The 17,070-nt window shown below is 39.3% G+C and overlaps 1 protein-coding gene across 1 annotated transcript in view; it reads right to left on the reverse strand.

Annotated features, from left to right (window-relative positions):
• The window catches only part of LOC148366827 (E3 SUMO-protein ligase PIAS1-like), a 77,176-nt gene that overhangs the window by 17,080 nt on the left and 43,026 nt on the right, over positions 1-17,070 (reverse strand). Inside the window, exons 2-5 of the mRNA XM_088333163.1 lie at positions 16,031-16,526; positions 3,898-3,982; positions 3,665-3,803; positions 3,450-3,584 (exon numbers count right to left, since the gene is read on the reverse strand). Of these exons, the coding sequence (XP_088189289.1) occupies positions 3,450-3,584; positions 3,665-3,803; positions 3,898-3,982; positions 16,031-16,526 (855 nt within the window). The remainder of the gene's footprint in view (positions 1-3,449; positions 3,585-3,664; positions 3,804-3,897; positions 3,983-16,030; positions 16,527-17,070) is intronic.

Below are 17,070 nucleotides of genomic sequence, written 5' to 3' on the forward strand. Positions count from 1 at the left end.
TTTAATTGAAGGGATTAGGCAGTTATTTTGCGATTTAACGAGGGGGCGGTATTACTTTTTCACAGAAGGTCCGAAGGGCCTAGATTTTGATATCAACATTTCAAAACAGAATTTTGTATATCCTTGGGTTGTCTCTATGTGGCAACACAGAATACAGAAAGGGGGCAAATCCTTTTTACGTTACTGTAGAAAATGAAGGAATTGTAAGGGGTATCAGAAAATGAGGGCAAAAAGATGAATTGACCAGATTTGTCAATTATCAAATTGAAAATAAAATCCAAAGCATGAGTTGAACTCAACTGGGTGTGCTAACCAGTGGTGGGCCTTCAGAGCCTGCAGGGCCTTCTCTGAATCATATGATACAAGAATATTTTGTCCATTCGTACTTATCAAATAATTCCAAATTGTCAGCTTAATTTCATTGCTTTTTCCCAGGTTCCGCTGCTTCCAGATGTGCACTTTGACATTTAAGCATTTAACCAATCACATTTCAGCCATTACTTGTTACCAGGGTTGGTCATCTGCCCGGAGAATTGTTTTTAAAGGCCTCCTGTAGTGTAACATAGTTGTCCATAATGGTGTTAGTTTTGAATTGGGAAATAGAGGGCCCTCTAAAAACGATGGGACAGGTCAGCTAGGGGGTGGTATTGTACCAAAGTCTAAAATCTACGTTTGTAATAAATCATAATCATATTTAATTATTCATTCTACAGTGAACTTTAAACTAATTTAAATTGTTTCAGTCTAAAATACTTCAAGCAACTCAGAATCTCTGAAAAACACAGGAAACAAATTCATATAATTACATATGTACAAAAACTGATAAAACACAAATTGTTTGAAGCTTTTTAATACCAACAAAATGAAAGTCAACAACTGAGAATCCCTGAAAAAAACATGCAAGTTAAGCAATCACCAAATAAAAAAGCTTTTTGAAGGGAATTAGCGATTAATTGTTGGGGGAGCCGGATCCTGTTGTTCACTTCTAAGATGCCGGTTCGTTCGAGAACAGCACATCACAAAAAGCCATCACTGAAGGCTTTGGTGTGAAATGCACGGCCTGCCACTCATTAGTTTGAGTCTTTAAAATGCTCATCCTGAAGGTAGGTACAAAAAACACCATTATGCATAAGAGAAGGAGTAGGAAAAGGTAAAATACGAGTTAATAGGGGTAAAGTTATATAGGACTTGCGTTAACAATTTTGAAGATCCATAATTCAAAAGTAGCACGTTTTATTGTGAATCCGCATTGCAATTTTAGAGTTTCTGAACAATTTAATTCACAGGTGTCAAATTTGAAGCTCTAGCTTTCCATACTCAGGGATCAGAATGGAGATTTTCATTTTCAGCTGAAATAGCCAGGGTCCTGGGGCCACAGGCGGAGCTCGGTGGGGGGGTCAGGGGGGCGAAGCCCCCCTGAAGCCAACAGCATTTATCTTATTTGCTATGTGAAAATTGCACTAGAATGAATTAAATCCAACAAAACAGAAACCATGTATATATATATATATATATATATATATATATATATATATATATATATATATATATATATATGAATTAAAAAAATAATCATATATTGACATTAAAAGCATTTGTAATATTGAACATGATCATGACGATACAAAATAATTTATTTTAATCATGTTTATAACAAATTTTAAATTTTGTTTATCCTGTTCTAAATATTGTATAAACACAAAAGATAAAATCATTTCATAAATAAATAGATTTATAAATACCTCAGATTGGGATTTTCTGTCACACAGGGGAACCAGTGGTTGACTGCTGCTAGTATTTGAAGTGGAAGGATTTGGAACGGCCAATAATGTTGAACTGGTGGTGTTACTGTTAGTTTCACTGCCGATTTTAAATGCGGATCCGAGTGCATAATTTGATCGCCGGCAAGCTATTTTTGCTTTGTGCTTGTTCATTTTAGCATGATCGATCAGTGCCACACAACCTCGCGTACCATAATTGATCAGATCGACACAGTATAGACACTTTGCTTTCCCTGGAACATCACACTTTGCGATGAACTGGCTCAAAGTTTCTGTAACTTCCTCGATCTTTGCGCCGATTTTATTGTTTACTGTGACAGTCTTCTCCAGCCATGACTACTTAAATTTATTCTTGATTCCTTTATCAATCTCGGAGACAAAAGCCTCGTCTTCTTTTCTTAGTATTTTCATATTTACTTTTTCAAACACTCATTTCACTGTTTGAAAAGACCGGAAGGAGCGCCATGTTTGAGAAAGCCAATGCTCTGAACAAAAGCTCCGCTGATTGGTTATCAGCGAACCTATCGAACAATGGTAGGAGTCGATCTATTTGTTAGCTAAACCACGTTGTGTGATGAAACAGTCACGTATCATACCTCACCCCCCCAAAATATTTTCTCATCGAATTTAGACGATTTACGGAAATGACCTTCGGGGTTCAAAAACAGCGGAAATCCGCGGATCCGCGGAAAATTCTGATCCCTGCATACTTGTGACCACAAAAAGGCCATTCTAAAGAATAAATAAGATGCACATTTGTTTAATATTTCTTTAACAATAAAAATGTTGGTAGGGTCACCCATGACAAACAGGTCCCAAGTGAGGGTCCAGACGAAGCACAGAGCCCTTATGAGGAAAACCAACATTGGAACACAGTTTCCCTTGCCCGGACACGGATTACCAGGGCCCCCCTTCTAGAGCCTGGCATTGAGGTTGGTTCCGCTGGTGAGTGCCCGGTGGCTGGGCTTTCGACATGGGACGGGCCAAAGGGGTAAGGTGTGCAGAGAGCTGGGTTGCAGCCAAAGTAGGGGTTTTGGCTACAGATATGGCTTTTGGGGCCTTGTTCCCAAGAGTAGGAAGGAACAGGCGATTGACAGACAGAACGGTGCAGCGTCTGCCCTCATGCGGACCCTGTACCGGTCCGTCGTGGTGAAGTAGGAGCTGATTCGAAAGGCAAAGCTCTTGATTTACCAATCGATCTACGTTCATACCCTCACCTATGGTCATGAACTCTAGGTCAAGACCGAAATAACGAGATACCACATACAAGCGGCTAAAATAAGTCTTCTCCACAAGGTGGCTGTACTCTCCCTTAGATATAAAGTGAGAAGTCTGGCCATCCGTGAAGGACTCTGAGTAGAGCCACTGCTACTCCGCATTGAGAGGAACCAACTGAGGGAACTCATCTGATGAGGATGCCTCCTGGACACCTCCCCTGGGAGGTATTCCTGGCATGTCCCACCGGGGACGACCCAGAACACGCTGGAGAGACTTCCCTCTAGGCTGGCCTGGGAACGCCTCGAGATCCTTTTAGATGAGCTGGATGGGAATAGGGAGGCTTCCCTGCTGAACCGCGACCCTCCCCCGGATAAGCGGAAGAAAATGGATGGAGGATTCCGAGGACGGATGCTGGAACGTTAAACGTCACTGTGAGCATTTCTCACTTACCCTTCCAATTTCGGTAGTCCAGGACACCACAATGGTATTAGGGACCGTTGTGGACAATCTGACGAGTGAGGTAATGTTGATGGGTCGGCTGGGTCGCTTAGGTTCAACTCCGTTTTTGGTTGGAGGAAGATAACCCTGTGAATTTATTCAGCAAAAACGTATCAAGTCAAGTACTATTGCAAACAAAACTTCATCAAGCTGTATGTGTCTCTCACCGGCAGGTTACATGGCTTGCCGTTTACTTTCACACACAAACTGTTTGGAAAATGATCTTCCTGAGGGCAGCTGGTCTCTGACAGGCAAAACCGCAATTGGACTTGAACTGAGAAATCACATTTGGTCCCCGAGATGTCCCTTCAAGCACAGAACACCAGAGCACCGCTACTGAACCATGCAGCTTGAAATATGAATCCAAAATATTTCTTATCTGGAGTTTCAGTGATCTTACATTGAACTGCTGATCTGCTGGACTTGCTGTGGCGTTAATGCAAAGGCGAAACATGTCTCCTGGAATCTCTGGCTGTTGTCGGAAGCTAAGGGAAAGACAAGGAAGCTTAACATGAGATTATCCAAAACTCTCAAAAATCAAACAACACATTTTGTGTACAAAACAGCAAGATTAGGTATGTAAATGTAAACATTTCTGTAACTAAGGGAATACAACAATGATAATTTACATAACAAACGCTCAGAAGCTTCCATGCTCTGGCCCTTGCGCTAACCTCCAGTGCAGCTTTACACCAATGGTGTTCAAATAATGGGACAAGGGCCATATGCAACCCGCTGATCATTTTAGAGTGGTCCGATTCATATACTTGAATGATATTTGCCCATACAGAATACTGTTTTACTGTTACAGTAAGTCCCACTTTTATAGCGGTGAACGCAGACCAGAACCCCCCACAAAACAAGAAAATCCGCGAAGTTGCAATGACCTTTCCAAAAAAGCTCCTAATTGTCAAACTTACCTTGAAATGACACTCTAATCGACTTAGATTGTACGACTGTAAGAAGATGATTAATAAAAGATCCACGAATTAAAACACATAACTGCTATTGGATAAATGGTCTTGATTGTTATTATACAAAAGTATAAAGAAATTGGAGGGCGTCTCTCTACAGTGTAAGAAAGTGATTTAGAGAGCAGCTACTGTAAGTAACTACAAGCTAGTATCGGGTATCCTTGGATTGTCCCAGGTTTCTGTGATGGTTAAAATGGTTCCGTATGTAACGGTTTCCTACGAGTTTTAGCTCCATGTCATCCGTTTCATGGGCAATGGATTTGCGTAGGTGATGTACAAGCTCGGCAGGGGTGGCTAGACAGAATTGTTACGTAGCCTAGCCGCAGTAGGCTGGACCTGCAGCTTTGCTGTTGCTTTATCTCAAAAGCCGCATCAATCCTTTCCCTGACCAGATAACCATTCGTGGAGCACCCAAGGTGATCAGCATTTCGTTGCACTCTTCAGACTTTCCTCAGAGTCCAATGTAATTGATTAATTTATTTTCAGTGTAACAAAACGCTAAAAGCTAGCTGTCGCAGTGCTTCGCAGCTTGTGCGCTCGTCCTGCTGTTTGACTGACAGCATACACCAGCTTATCACAGTCACAAACACACACAGTCACGCCCATCCAACACACAAGGCCCTTCCTAGCTTGCCCCGTTAATAGCATTTGCTGTGTGCTGTCTGCTGCGGAACATAATGCAAGATATGTTGCTATCGATGACAATAAAGACAATTCAGTTTAAAATCTGCAAAGCAGTGAACAAGCGATAACTGAAGCACAAAGTAGCGAGTTGTCTTTCTAAATCCACCTTACAGCTTTATTCAATAGGGAAAGATGCAAGGGAAATATTCAACCCTTTTGGAATGGGAGTGCATTAGCTCTTTTCTACCACTAGGGCTTCGGAAACGCTTTGACATACCTTTAAAAAATTGTGTAAAATACAATGTTTCGTTTTTCAGATTGTGATCAAATTTGACCTACAACCAGGTAAGGCTTCATGCTATTGTCCCAGCTGCTTTTCAGTTAGGATGCCCATGCTACTTTTTGCAGGCACGAGATTGCAAAAAAAAAAAAAAAAAAAAAAGCAAGAAAAACCTTCTATTTCTGTGTGTTCCAACTTAACTTACTCATTTATAATAGAACTTGCAGTGATTATTTCAAATTGGGATAGAATGTCCAACTCCTACCTTTCAAAAGAGACAAAAACTGTCCACATTTTCCAAATGGTTCAAGAACAGCATTCAATTTCAAATCTTAGATTGGGATTTTATACAAAGACTGCAAAAAATATTGTTTTTGTAGTCTTCCTCGCCTGAAAATACCATTCAGTTCATAAATCCAATTAGGTGGGCGTGCAGTGGTTTCCTAATGAGAAATTGTGCGAATGAACTAATCTTGAGGACGTGGTAGGTAAGACATATGACATGAAAAAGAAAAAACGAGTAACACTGATCGAGAACTGAGTATGACATCTTAAAAGGCGTGCACGTGTCTCACATGTATTTGTACATGGACTTGACATCATGATCAGTGGTGGTCTTTAAATGTTCAGAGTTGTCCTGGTAATGACCACCCACATTATGAAGGGAATTCACAGCACATTTCCATCATCGTAACCTGTCTTTTCTTCATGCCTTTTTAGAGCCACAGAACAAAATTACATGTGATGTGCTTTCAGACGTTTTCCCCTTCGGGCAACCGAAGCTAAAAATAGATCTCGATCACTCTAGCTCGATCGCTCACTCCCTCGCTCACTCTTCTCAGAGTGAGAGAGCAACTCTGCTCTTGCTCTCTTTTTCTAAAATCCCATTCAGTCATTCTCACAAGCACCTCTCTTGTGAAATTTTCAGATGATGGCTAAAGGAAATGCAAAAAAAAAAAAAAAACCTGAAAATTTTAATTAGCCTGGTTAATTGAATTCATTTTCTTGGGACTATTATTTCATATCAAGAACTCAAAATAATAGAATAGAATATAATAGAATATACCTTTATTGTCATTGTTACAACATGGGATATATTGTGACAACGAAATTGGATGTGGCACTCCAGTTCCACATTTTACAGTGAGGATATAAGGAAAACAAAGAGATAAAGTAACAAATAATAACGTAATGTATTTTTTTTTATCAGTGTAGGAAATTCTAGCTTCCTTCAGAGAAAAAAAGATTTATGGTGGAGCACAAGCAACACCTAGAGGCAAATTGGTTTACTGATTGCAGTAAAGAATAATTTGTTTCAATCCTAACAATTTTCAACGTTAAAGCTCGAAAAATCCCTACAACTGTATGTTTGTTTTATCTTCAGCACGCTCACTTCGGTCCATTTTACATTTTTCAACATTCGATCAGTCCGGCCGGCCCTTAGCTTGTAGCCTAATTTTTTATTTGGCCCTTCCATCCAGTTGACTTCGACACCCCCGATTTAGACTATCTGAGTCTTTTTCCAAGAGGTTTAAATTACACGAATAGAAGACTTTTTACCAAGAGTTGTCTTTGCACCTTGTATGTACATACATCCTACAAAATATCTGCAGCAGGCTACACACATAGTATTCGCTATTCCATTTTTTCTGTTTTAGTTGGGTCATGTTTATCTCTATAGCCCTTAATCACAATAAGTTTCAAAGGGCTGCAGACTACAGACTATTATTACACCATTTAAACATTTTGCCATTTGATACTGGTCCGATATGGACCCAAAAAAACAACATCAAAACAACTGTATTGAATTTTATCCAAAAGTTTTATTGGTGAATATCTACCAGTAGTCCATGAGGTTTATCCATTGGCCATTAAAGAACCTGAAAGAGAAGCAAAACTAAAATTCCAGTTGAAAAAACATTCAAATTTTAAAACTACTGGTACGTTGTGCCCAATTTGGGTTTGAGAAATAAACACTATGTATAATTCAAATTGTTGTCATGGTCCTTAGTCTGAATATGTGTACTGCAAGGCTTCCTGATTATTGTCAAACAATGTCTGAAAACAAAAACATGTAAAATAGAAAATCAAATGAGGAAGCTACATAAACCAGGAAACAAAGGAAGAGAAAACAAAATTGAGATTAGATAAGATAACGTCGTAATGGGACAATTGTCCGGGTCAAAATATCGTAACAGATGTATGGTAACAGATGATGAATTGTTTTGTGACAACCCTATTTAACATACATAGCCGTAATGCATGTCGGTGCAAACATCTATGAAACAGGAGCGTCCCAATAGTGTGACCCGATTTTGTTTGTCTCTAATAATCATAAGAACTGTATCTGTGCTGTATTAATACTGATCCTCGGATTGGGATTTCCCTAGTACCGTTACCTTCGTAAGTGTGATAAACTGCAGGACATGCATATATTGACTTGTCTACAGAATCATTTTTGTAATGGGAATTTTATTTAGCTTTAAGACCTAGCGATATTTAACAGATTACTGTCTTTATGTTGAATGTACTGAAAACATCATGGATTGAAACAATTGATAAAAAATAATGACTTCCATCAACCCATTTTGGAGATGATAGAGAGATAGAGATATAGATAGAGATAGAGATAGAGAGAGACAGACAGACAGACAGACAAGATAGATACTTTATTCATTCCCGTAGGGAAATTCACACTTCTGTGAAATTACCACACTTTTCACAATATATCTTACTTTATCCCAAGATCCTCGCTATATTGATAATAGGAGTGATTGCTTTACATTTGAAAAAAGTCAGCAGATCGCACGGAGCATCCTGCACAGTTCCCATAGGGCACAATTTGCTAACATTGCTGATCGACTCTTAAGTTATAAAGAAGGTCTGGTCTTAGGTATGAGCTAAGCTCAAGAGAATTCCCTTTACTCAAATTGCCTAATCAGCACAACAAAGCCCAGCTGGAATTTGTTAGCTAGGTCGCGCTTTTTTTTTTTTTTTACTTTTTCATTAATTTAGTAGAACACATGCCAGGGCGCTCATATGAACACATACAAAAAAGACTGCTGTGCTCCCAGGAAAAACAAACAAGATTGAATCTATAGTGCAATATGTGACAAAATCGGATAATTTACAAGTCAACCTCTTAGACAAACAACAGGGATGTTGGACCGAATGAGGCAGCGACAGTATATGGTCAGCCGACTCATTAAAGCGTTCCATGGCACACGTACAGAAATGCTTAGTTTGCAGTGTTTTCAGTCGCGCAGCCGGCGCTGCTATTCTCGTCAATGCAAATAGTCGACATTTCAAAGCCCACACCCAAGTCAACCCATCTGCATTCAGTCTGTGTAAAAACCTTTAAGATCGAATCAAATACAGTGGTACCTCGCTACTTCGCGCTTCGGCGTTCGCGGATTCAGAGCTTCGCGGGCCTAAAAAATAATAATAATAATAAAATAAAATAATTTTTAAAAAATAAAAATAAAATATATATTTTTCAAGCATTTTTGAAGGGGCGTCGCTACTTCGTGGTTCCACGTTCACGGGTTCAGAGCTTTGCGGGTCTAAAAAAATAATAATAATAGAATAAAATAATTAAAAAAAATAAAAAATTAAGCATTTTTGAAGGGGCGTCGCTACTTCACAGATTTTCACTTTTCGCGGCTGGTTTTGGTCCCCATTAACCGGGTCTAAAAAAAATAAAATATATATATATATATATATCATTATCTCTCATCTCATTAGCTGCACCGCTTATCCTCAGTAGGGTCGCGGGGGTGCTGGAGCCCATCCCAGCAATCATCGGGCAGTGGACACCTTGAACTGGTTGCCAGCCAATCGCAGGGCACACAGGGACAGACAACTCGCTCGCTCATTCACACCTAGGGACAATTTGGACCGGCCAATCCACCTGAAATGCATGTCTTTGGAATGTGGGAGGAAACAGGAGTGCCCTGAGGAAACCCACGCAAGCACGGGGAGAACATACAAACTCCGCACAGGAAGTCTGGTAGCTGGATTTGAACCCACACACGAGGTTCCCAAGACCTTAGAACTGTATTTTTCTTTTCTTTCTTTTAAGCATTTTTGAAGGGGCGTCGCTACTTCGTGGTTCCACGTTCGCGGGTTCAGAGCTTCGCAGGTCTAAAAAATATACCTTACCTTCTCAATAAAAGCATTTACTGTATTGACTTGACGCCATTGAGCGCGGGCTTATGTCAACTGAGAACACGGTGTGGACACTACACTCTCTAAAAATAATAATAATAGAATAATTTTTTTTTTTTTTTTTAAAGTTTTTTTGTTTTTTTTTGTTTTTTAAGGTGCGCCGCTACTTAGCGGATTTTCACTTATCGCGGGTGGTTTTGGTCCCCATTAACCGCGATAACCGAGGTCCCACTGTAGATCAGGGGTGGAGAACAAGTTTGACACAATGAGCCGAAATTTTTTACTGTGAGAGTCAAAGAGCCACACCACGCACTGACCTGCCATGACAGACAGACACACACACAAGTAAAAACCTATTATTTCCCATAACACACTCCTCTCCTTACAATACAACAAGTATTGTTCTTGTGTTGATTTCAAGGTAAGTGTCCACCCTCAATACACAAAAAAAATCTAAACATGAAACAAGGCAAAGAGCCACAGTATATATGATGAGGCAAAGAGCTGCATTCTTATTGGCCAAGAGCTGCATGCGGCTCTAGAGCCACGTGTTCGCCACCCCTGAAATAGATGGTAAAAAAAAGTGATGGAAGTAGTGATGGTGATGATGATAATGAGGAGACTGTGTATCCACAGAGCTAAAGTACTTTTCAACTTACATAAAATGATAAATATGATCATTTTTTGGGGGATGGCGAAAAATATCCGGACATTGCTATAAGTTAGATTTTATATTGTGTGCACCTTTTCCAGAGTACAGGACAGTGCTGTAGTGCTTCATTCCGCCACTTCCGGCGTGGAGGGCTGTGAGAGGGCACCCAGCATCCACCCTGAAGAAGAAATCTGTTTCCTCTTCCTAGTTCGCCATATTAAAATAAACATTCTATACTGTCTATCTCTATACAATCTCTAGTGCGTTAAAAACTTTGACATTTTTACTCTTTAATATCTCGTGCGTCCATTCAATATGGTTAGTGTAAAGTGTAAACAAGAGGCAAGCCGTTTCTTTTGAAATTAAAGTAGAATAAGAAAGCTCGATGCGGTTGAGAAAATGTTCGGAATGCTTTTTTTTGCCACTTTTTACCACGGAGGAGGACCTCTTGAAGAGCATCTTCCAAAAGTAAGTTAAACTCAACTTTATTTATCTTTATAGAGCGTATTATTTTATTAAATGATTATTTCTTTTGTACAAAACAATACAGGTTACTTAGAGATTTCGTAAAATTAAGATTGTAGATCAGTTTTCTCTAGCGTTATACTTGCGGACAACACGGTGACCCCTAAAGACAGCTGTGGACCTGTTCTGAAAATAGCTCACTAGAGCTGGGGCATTGTGATTTTCTAGTAAAATTATTTCTTTTTTTTTTAGTGATTGACAGTCTACTTAACCCTACTTTCAATAATTAGACTGGTAAAAACCATGATAAATTTGGTATCTTAGAAATGCATATAAAACGGGGTTCCTTTTGTGCTAACTAGGAACAAAAAGTAGCTCTCAGCTTGAAAAAGGTGGAAGCCCCCTGTAGTTGAAGAAATATAAAGCGATTTGAGGAAAAGGTGGAAATAACAATAGATGTTATGACTGAGGCATACAGGACTGTCTCAGAAAATATGAATATTGTAATAATACTGTGGCTATGCAACTCATAACAAATGAACTGAAATATTGCAAGTCTTCTAATGTTCTTCTATTACTGATTAAATAGACAAATGGTTGGTTGGTAGGTTGGCTGGATCCCTTAACCACTAGGGTTTGAAGGGAAAAATTTCTTGCAGTGTGTCTTGGGCAACACAGCCCAGTGGCGCCCATCGCTCTCCAGGACAACATATGTTTCCACCCGGTCTCGAACCGAGGTCTGTTCCTGTGTCAGGCGGATGTGCTGAACAAACCGCATCTAAAATATTACAATATCATAAAAAACTAACCCATAATCAGCATTATTTATGTAAAGACTTGCAATACTTCACGATTTACCTGAAATGATGATTTGTAATGCTTTCAGAATATATGACAGTCTTTAAAATTACATTAAAGAAAATGAATAACTTTATCACGATAGTATAATTTTCTGGGGCAGTCCTCTTTTATGCATTATCCAATGGTAACGAGGCTCAGCTACAATAATGAAGTAGATATGGTTATCGCAAAAAAAGATCTAAGCTGAAGCACCATGCAGCATTTTCCTCTCCATTTCCCACTGACATTCGCCATTTTCTTTCACATTTGAGAGATCACGCATACATTATTCAGATGGGAGTATGTCTGGTTTTCGCAGGAACCATATGTGCAGTACTGTAACAGTGTGTGAGAGGACACAGGACCCGTGCGAAATTCGAATTCCAGTAGGAGCATCCCGAGGGCATAGTTGTGTACCTGTGCAGTTCTAGCACTTTGAATGCAAATGTTTGCATGCAAAACAGATGAAGAGAGATGGCAGTTGTGAGGGAAAACAGAAGAAGAAGCAATAGCAGGAAAAATAATGGCAGAGCATTGACCAACATATTTGTGCAAGTAAATTAATAACAGATAAATGGTGTACTATTATAAAATGCTAATGGGAGAAATGATTTTGTCATATCGGATGAACACATATCTATTAGTTGCGATACTGAAATAGAGTTACATACTGGAGGGGACCTTGAAAGGACTACAATAATAAATATCCCTATGACTATAACTGAAATCAAATCTGTCTAGTTTAACTAGGTAAACAAAATGAGGGGGCTTACTTGGAAAAAACTAGCAGGCGTTTACATAGTATATTACAAAAGGCTAAACTAAATAAACCTATACTTTTTGAAAACAAAACAAAACAAAACTAATACTCTTAGATCAGAGGCATCTAAGCCAAGCAGATGGAGGACCCAAATAAAAAAATAGGATACGAGCCGAATGCCAGACTGATCTGAGGTGGAGCATTATTAAAATGGCACTTATACATGAGGTAGATTTGTGTCTTTATTATTAAAAAAAAAATCTGATAAAATATCTTTAAACAAAACGAAAATTCACGTCAATCAAAAAAAAAAGTGTTTGAATGCGAAACATATTTGACACTCAAAAAGTTGCATTATAACACTATTTGTTAGATTTAATATGTTTTCTTTGAAGTAATATTTTCTGTGTGGTGAAGTTGTTGGTAAGTACGGTTGTATGTACTTACCAACAAGTCCACCACGTGGTAACCGTGATTTCCTTGTCAGAAAGACTGGTTTAGACACTTGTCACTCAAACAAGTTCCAAAAAACCCCACTTCAAATGACTTTTTTTAGTTTTACTTTTATATCTTATTTTAATATGAATAAATCGCCAATCTTATAGTGGTTAATGCTTAAAAGCGGGGTGCATTGTTTGAGGTGTCCTTATACAAGTCTGCTGATCGGGGTGAAAGAAAAAGTAGGAATCGTTTCCATTTGTTAGTGTAGTATGAAAATGGTGAAAGTAAGAAGAGACCTGCTTTAAGGAGAGCCCAAACGCCAACCCTAACCCCAAGACAGAAAAAAGAAAAATGTATTCTGTAATATAATCATGACACTTGCCAGGAGGTGGCGACAGAGAGTAACAATGTTACAATCTCTGTCCAGTGCCTTTAGCAGTCATGTCTGTATGAGCTAAATGGGCAATGCGAGATCAGAAAAATGTAGTACTTTAGTCCCAGTTACTATTAAGTGACACAACTGTTGTGTATGTATGTATCTGTTATATTTATTTACTAGAATGGAAAGACTAGAACCTAGACTGGGAAGACTAGAACCTGACCTACTTCTGCCTTCACATGCGGGGTCTGATGGTTATGAGCTGCAGCACTGTCCTCATCTGACATGTAAACTGTGAAATGAGTACCCTCCATGGCAATTTCACGTTGGTGTGTGATTATTAACTTTGAAAATAGTTTCATCAGGATCCGACCAAGAATATGAACTAGGGAGTACACGATGTTAACAGCGTCTCAATAACTAGATTCTGTTAGCGCTGTTAACACTTTTTTACAACCAATTAAACAAAATTAGGTTTAGATAGTTTTCTAAATATATAAAGTATACAGACGCTTCCCTACTTATGACCATTCGACTTACGAAAAATGGTTGAAACAAACTTTTTTTTTCAGGATGTCGAAAAATATCCGGACATTGCTGTAAGTTAGATTTTGTACTGTGTGCACCTTTTTCCGAGTAAAAGACATTACTGTAGTGCTTCTTTCCGCCGCTACCAGCGTGTGGTGGCACTGTGAGAGGTCACCCCTAGTTCGTGTGGGAACATTCTATACTGTATCTCCAGCGCGCTAAAAACGTTGACGTTTTTATTGTTTTCATATTTCATGCATCCATTCAATATGGTTGGTGTAAAGTGTAAAGGGCCATGTCTTTTAAAACGAAAGTGGAATAAGAAAGCTTGATGTGGTTGAGAAAATTGTTGGGTTGCTTTTTTTGGCCACTCTAACACGGAGGAGGACTTCTTAAAGAGGACCTCTTGAAGCTCATCTTCCAAAAGTAAGTTAAACTTAATTTAATATATCTTAAAGAGCATATTATTTTTTGAAATGTTTATTCTTTTGTAGAAATCAATACGGGTTACTTATACAAGACTTATACATACTTTTGTAAACCTTAAACATACAAAATATAGCAGTGAAGCAACTTATGAACAAATCCAACTTAGGAATGATCGTTCGTAAGTAGGGCAGCGTCTGTTGATGAATCAATGGATATAGATACTTAATATTTAATTGTGGGAAACTTACCTGTTTAGTAATTAGGTTGTGGGGAAAAGAGTTACGGCCAATTAAAAGACTACTTGCAAAGTTTGCAAAGCACTTTGCATAGCATGGTAGTAGCTCACAGACACACAGACATTTAAAGATCAGACAGCTGGACGAAAAGGAGTCTGACGCGCCTCGGTAAGATTCAAGTGGCGTTCAAGCTGATACAGTTTTGATGAAATGCATTGCATATTTGTATATTTCTCTATAAATGAGCGCTATGCCAGACAGTGTCTGACACACTGATCTGAAATTAAATGCACGCAAATGTCATTTGTTAAAACGTTAAAAATGACAAAAGTCAGTAGTTTGAACTGTTTGATTTCAATGGTTTGAAAATCATTAAATGCTTTGTTACAGACTTTGCAGTTGACCAATGAATGTCGTTCACAAATTCACATTTGTTTTATTTACTGTTGTAGTCCTGCTAATATGCCCGTTCCTGGCTTGCAGGGATATAAAATGTTTACCTTTTTTTTAATTTATTAAAAAATACACACAGGTTTATTTATGTATTTATATCTCTACTGACCAAACACTGAGCCTAATTGGTTTAATTTTTAATATTTGTACAAATATGCAGTATGCTCAATAAGTGATTTATTTTTCATTGTACCCATTGTTCTCTTGTGTTTATTATCATTTTCCACATCATTAAATACAACTCCATGCTAAATTTAAGAAAAAATGAATAATTATTTGATTATTGGACTGATGGTTTCAATAGTCGGTGACTAGCCGGGTATTAAAATACAGTGGAACCTTGGTTTTTGAACGCCTCTCAGTTCAAACAAATCGGAGTCCGACCAAAAATTTCGAAAAATTCTTGCTTCGCTGTTCGGTCAAAAAATCGGAGTTCGAACGCCGGTAATGCGTAAGTGCGTACGCTAGGGCGCGATGTTGAGCGGCGTACAGGTGAAGATCGCTCTTTTCGTGACCAACTGTTTAATAATTAATTATGCCTCCCAAGAAAGTCAGTGCAAGCAGCAAAGTTGCTACAGGTGGAAAAAAGAAAAGTAGTGCGTACAACTATTGCATTTAAGAAAGAAATAATAGCAAAATATGAAGGAGGTGTACGAGTGTCTGATCTTTCTAGGGAATACCCCACCGTCCACCTGCGCCTTCTGCTGACCACAACAAAGGTAAGAAATCCTATTCATAATTATTTTCTTCATCATTTTTTTTATTTTTACACGTTCATGTTAGCGTAATCTTTACTACGGAAGATTACGATAACGCGAGCGTACGATTAGCCTGGGTTAGCTTTACGTTTACGTTGAACATTCAAGGTAAACATTCAGGGTGTTGGAACGGAGCCCAACATTTAGGGTGTTGGAAGGGAGCCCAACATTCAGGGTGTTGGAACGGAGCCCCCTTTCCAATGAACCGCTCGCTCGGGTGATAAATGACTTGTAAGCAACCTGATTTTTTTATTTTTACACATTCATGTTAGCGTAATCTTTCGTACGGAAGATTACGATAACGCGAACGTACGATTAGCCTGGGTTAGCTTTATGTTTACGTTAAACATTCAAGGTAAACATTCAGAATGTTGGAACGGATTAAAACAATTTACATTATTTTTAATGGGAAAAATGATTTCGGTGATCAAACAAATCGGTTTTTGAACAGGGTTCTGGAACGGATTATGGTCGAGAACAGAGGTTCCACTGTAGTTGTTAGATGCAGCCTTAGCTCACATATGTAAGACATTTAAAAGACTCTCACCTAGACTGGTTGGCTTGATGAGCTCACTGAGCATGTCATAAAACGGCAACCTCACAAGCTTGACGTCCGGGTGGACGGGGTGCAGGGGGACAGCAGAAGACAAGTGGTGCTGCAAGCCAGTAAACTCGTGCTTTCCGGGTCCAAGCAGCGAGAGGGGGAGTAAGGCAGCGGGTGACGGGTTGGAACCGTGACCTGCGTGGCCCTCGTACGCCAGTTGGGTCAGGCCGGCGGGCAAGGCGGCCCCGCCTCCTCCGACCAGGCCCGCTGTGGCCGGGTGATGGGGTCCGGGTAGGGAAAGCTCAGAGTGCGACAGCATTTTTGCAGGGAAACGTCTGCGGTACAGCTCTTTGATCTTCATGATGACGGCGGGGCTGGATCCTGCCTTTACCAGATGCATGGCCTTGGTTAGAAGTTCGTGTTTACGGCCGTGCTTGTTGCGCCCGGCGTAGCCCAGCAGCACCTGGAGCTCCGACACCCGCAGGCTCATCACCATTTGCTGGAGAAGAAGAAAAAAATGGAATAAGAAAGGTCTAAGTTGCCTACTAATCTAATGTGATAAATCAATCTCATTTAGCTCGGGGGCGAATGCTGGGGAATTCTGGTAAATGAATGGCATCAGAAGTGTGCCTTTTCGGAGGCTCACAATTCAATTATGATTTAGGGATGCAAAATTTGATTATAAATCGATAATTGAGTTTTTTTTTTCCACATTTGAAGTGTTTCAGTTGTATTATTTCTGTGGTCGTATTTTTGCATTATAGTATTACTGTAGTAGCATTTTCGTATTATTTTGATAGTTTTTTTAATTATCAAAGTGAAGGCAAAATAGTATATTTGGTCCCAGGTTTTTGCTTGAAAATTAAATTGCTATTGTCAATCATATCGAATCGGGATATAAATCAAATCCCCACCTTAGTATCGTGATACAATCGAATCGTGACCAAAGTATATTCTCCCACCCCTAATGGAAACCAGTGCTATCTGTTTAATGTGGGGGAGCCAACCCTTTCCCAAAAAAACGGCCTGGAGAGGGATGGGCG

Source organism: Urocampus carinirostris, chromosome 4 (assembly GCF_059441175.1).
Source record: "Urocampus carinirostris isolate Australia breed hairy pipefish chromosome 4, RoL_Ucar_1.0, whole genome shotgun sequence".
NCBI lineage: Eukaryota > Metazoa > Chordata > Actinopteri > Syngnathiformes > Syngnathidae > Urocampus > Urocampus carinirostris.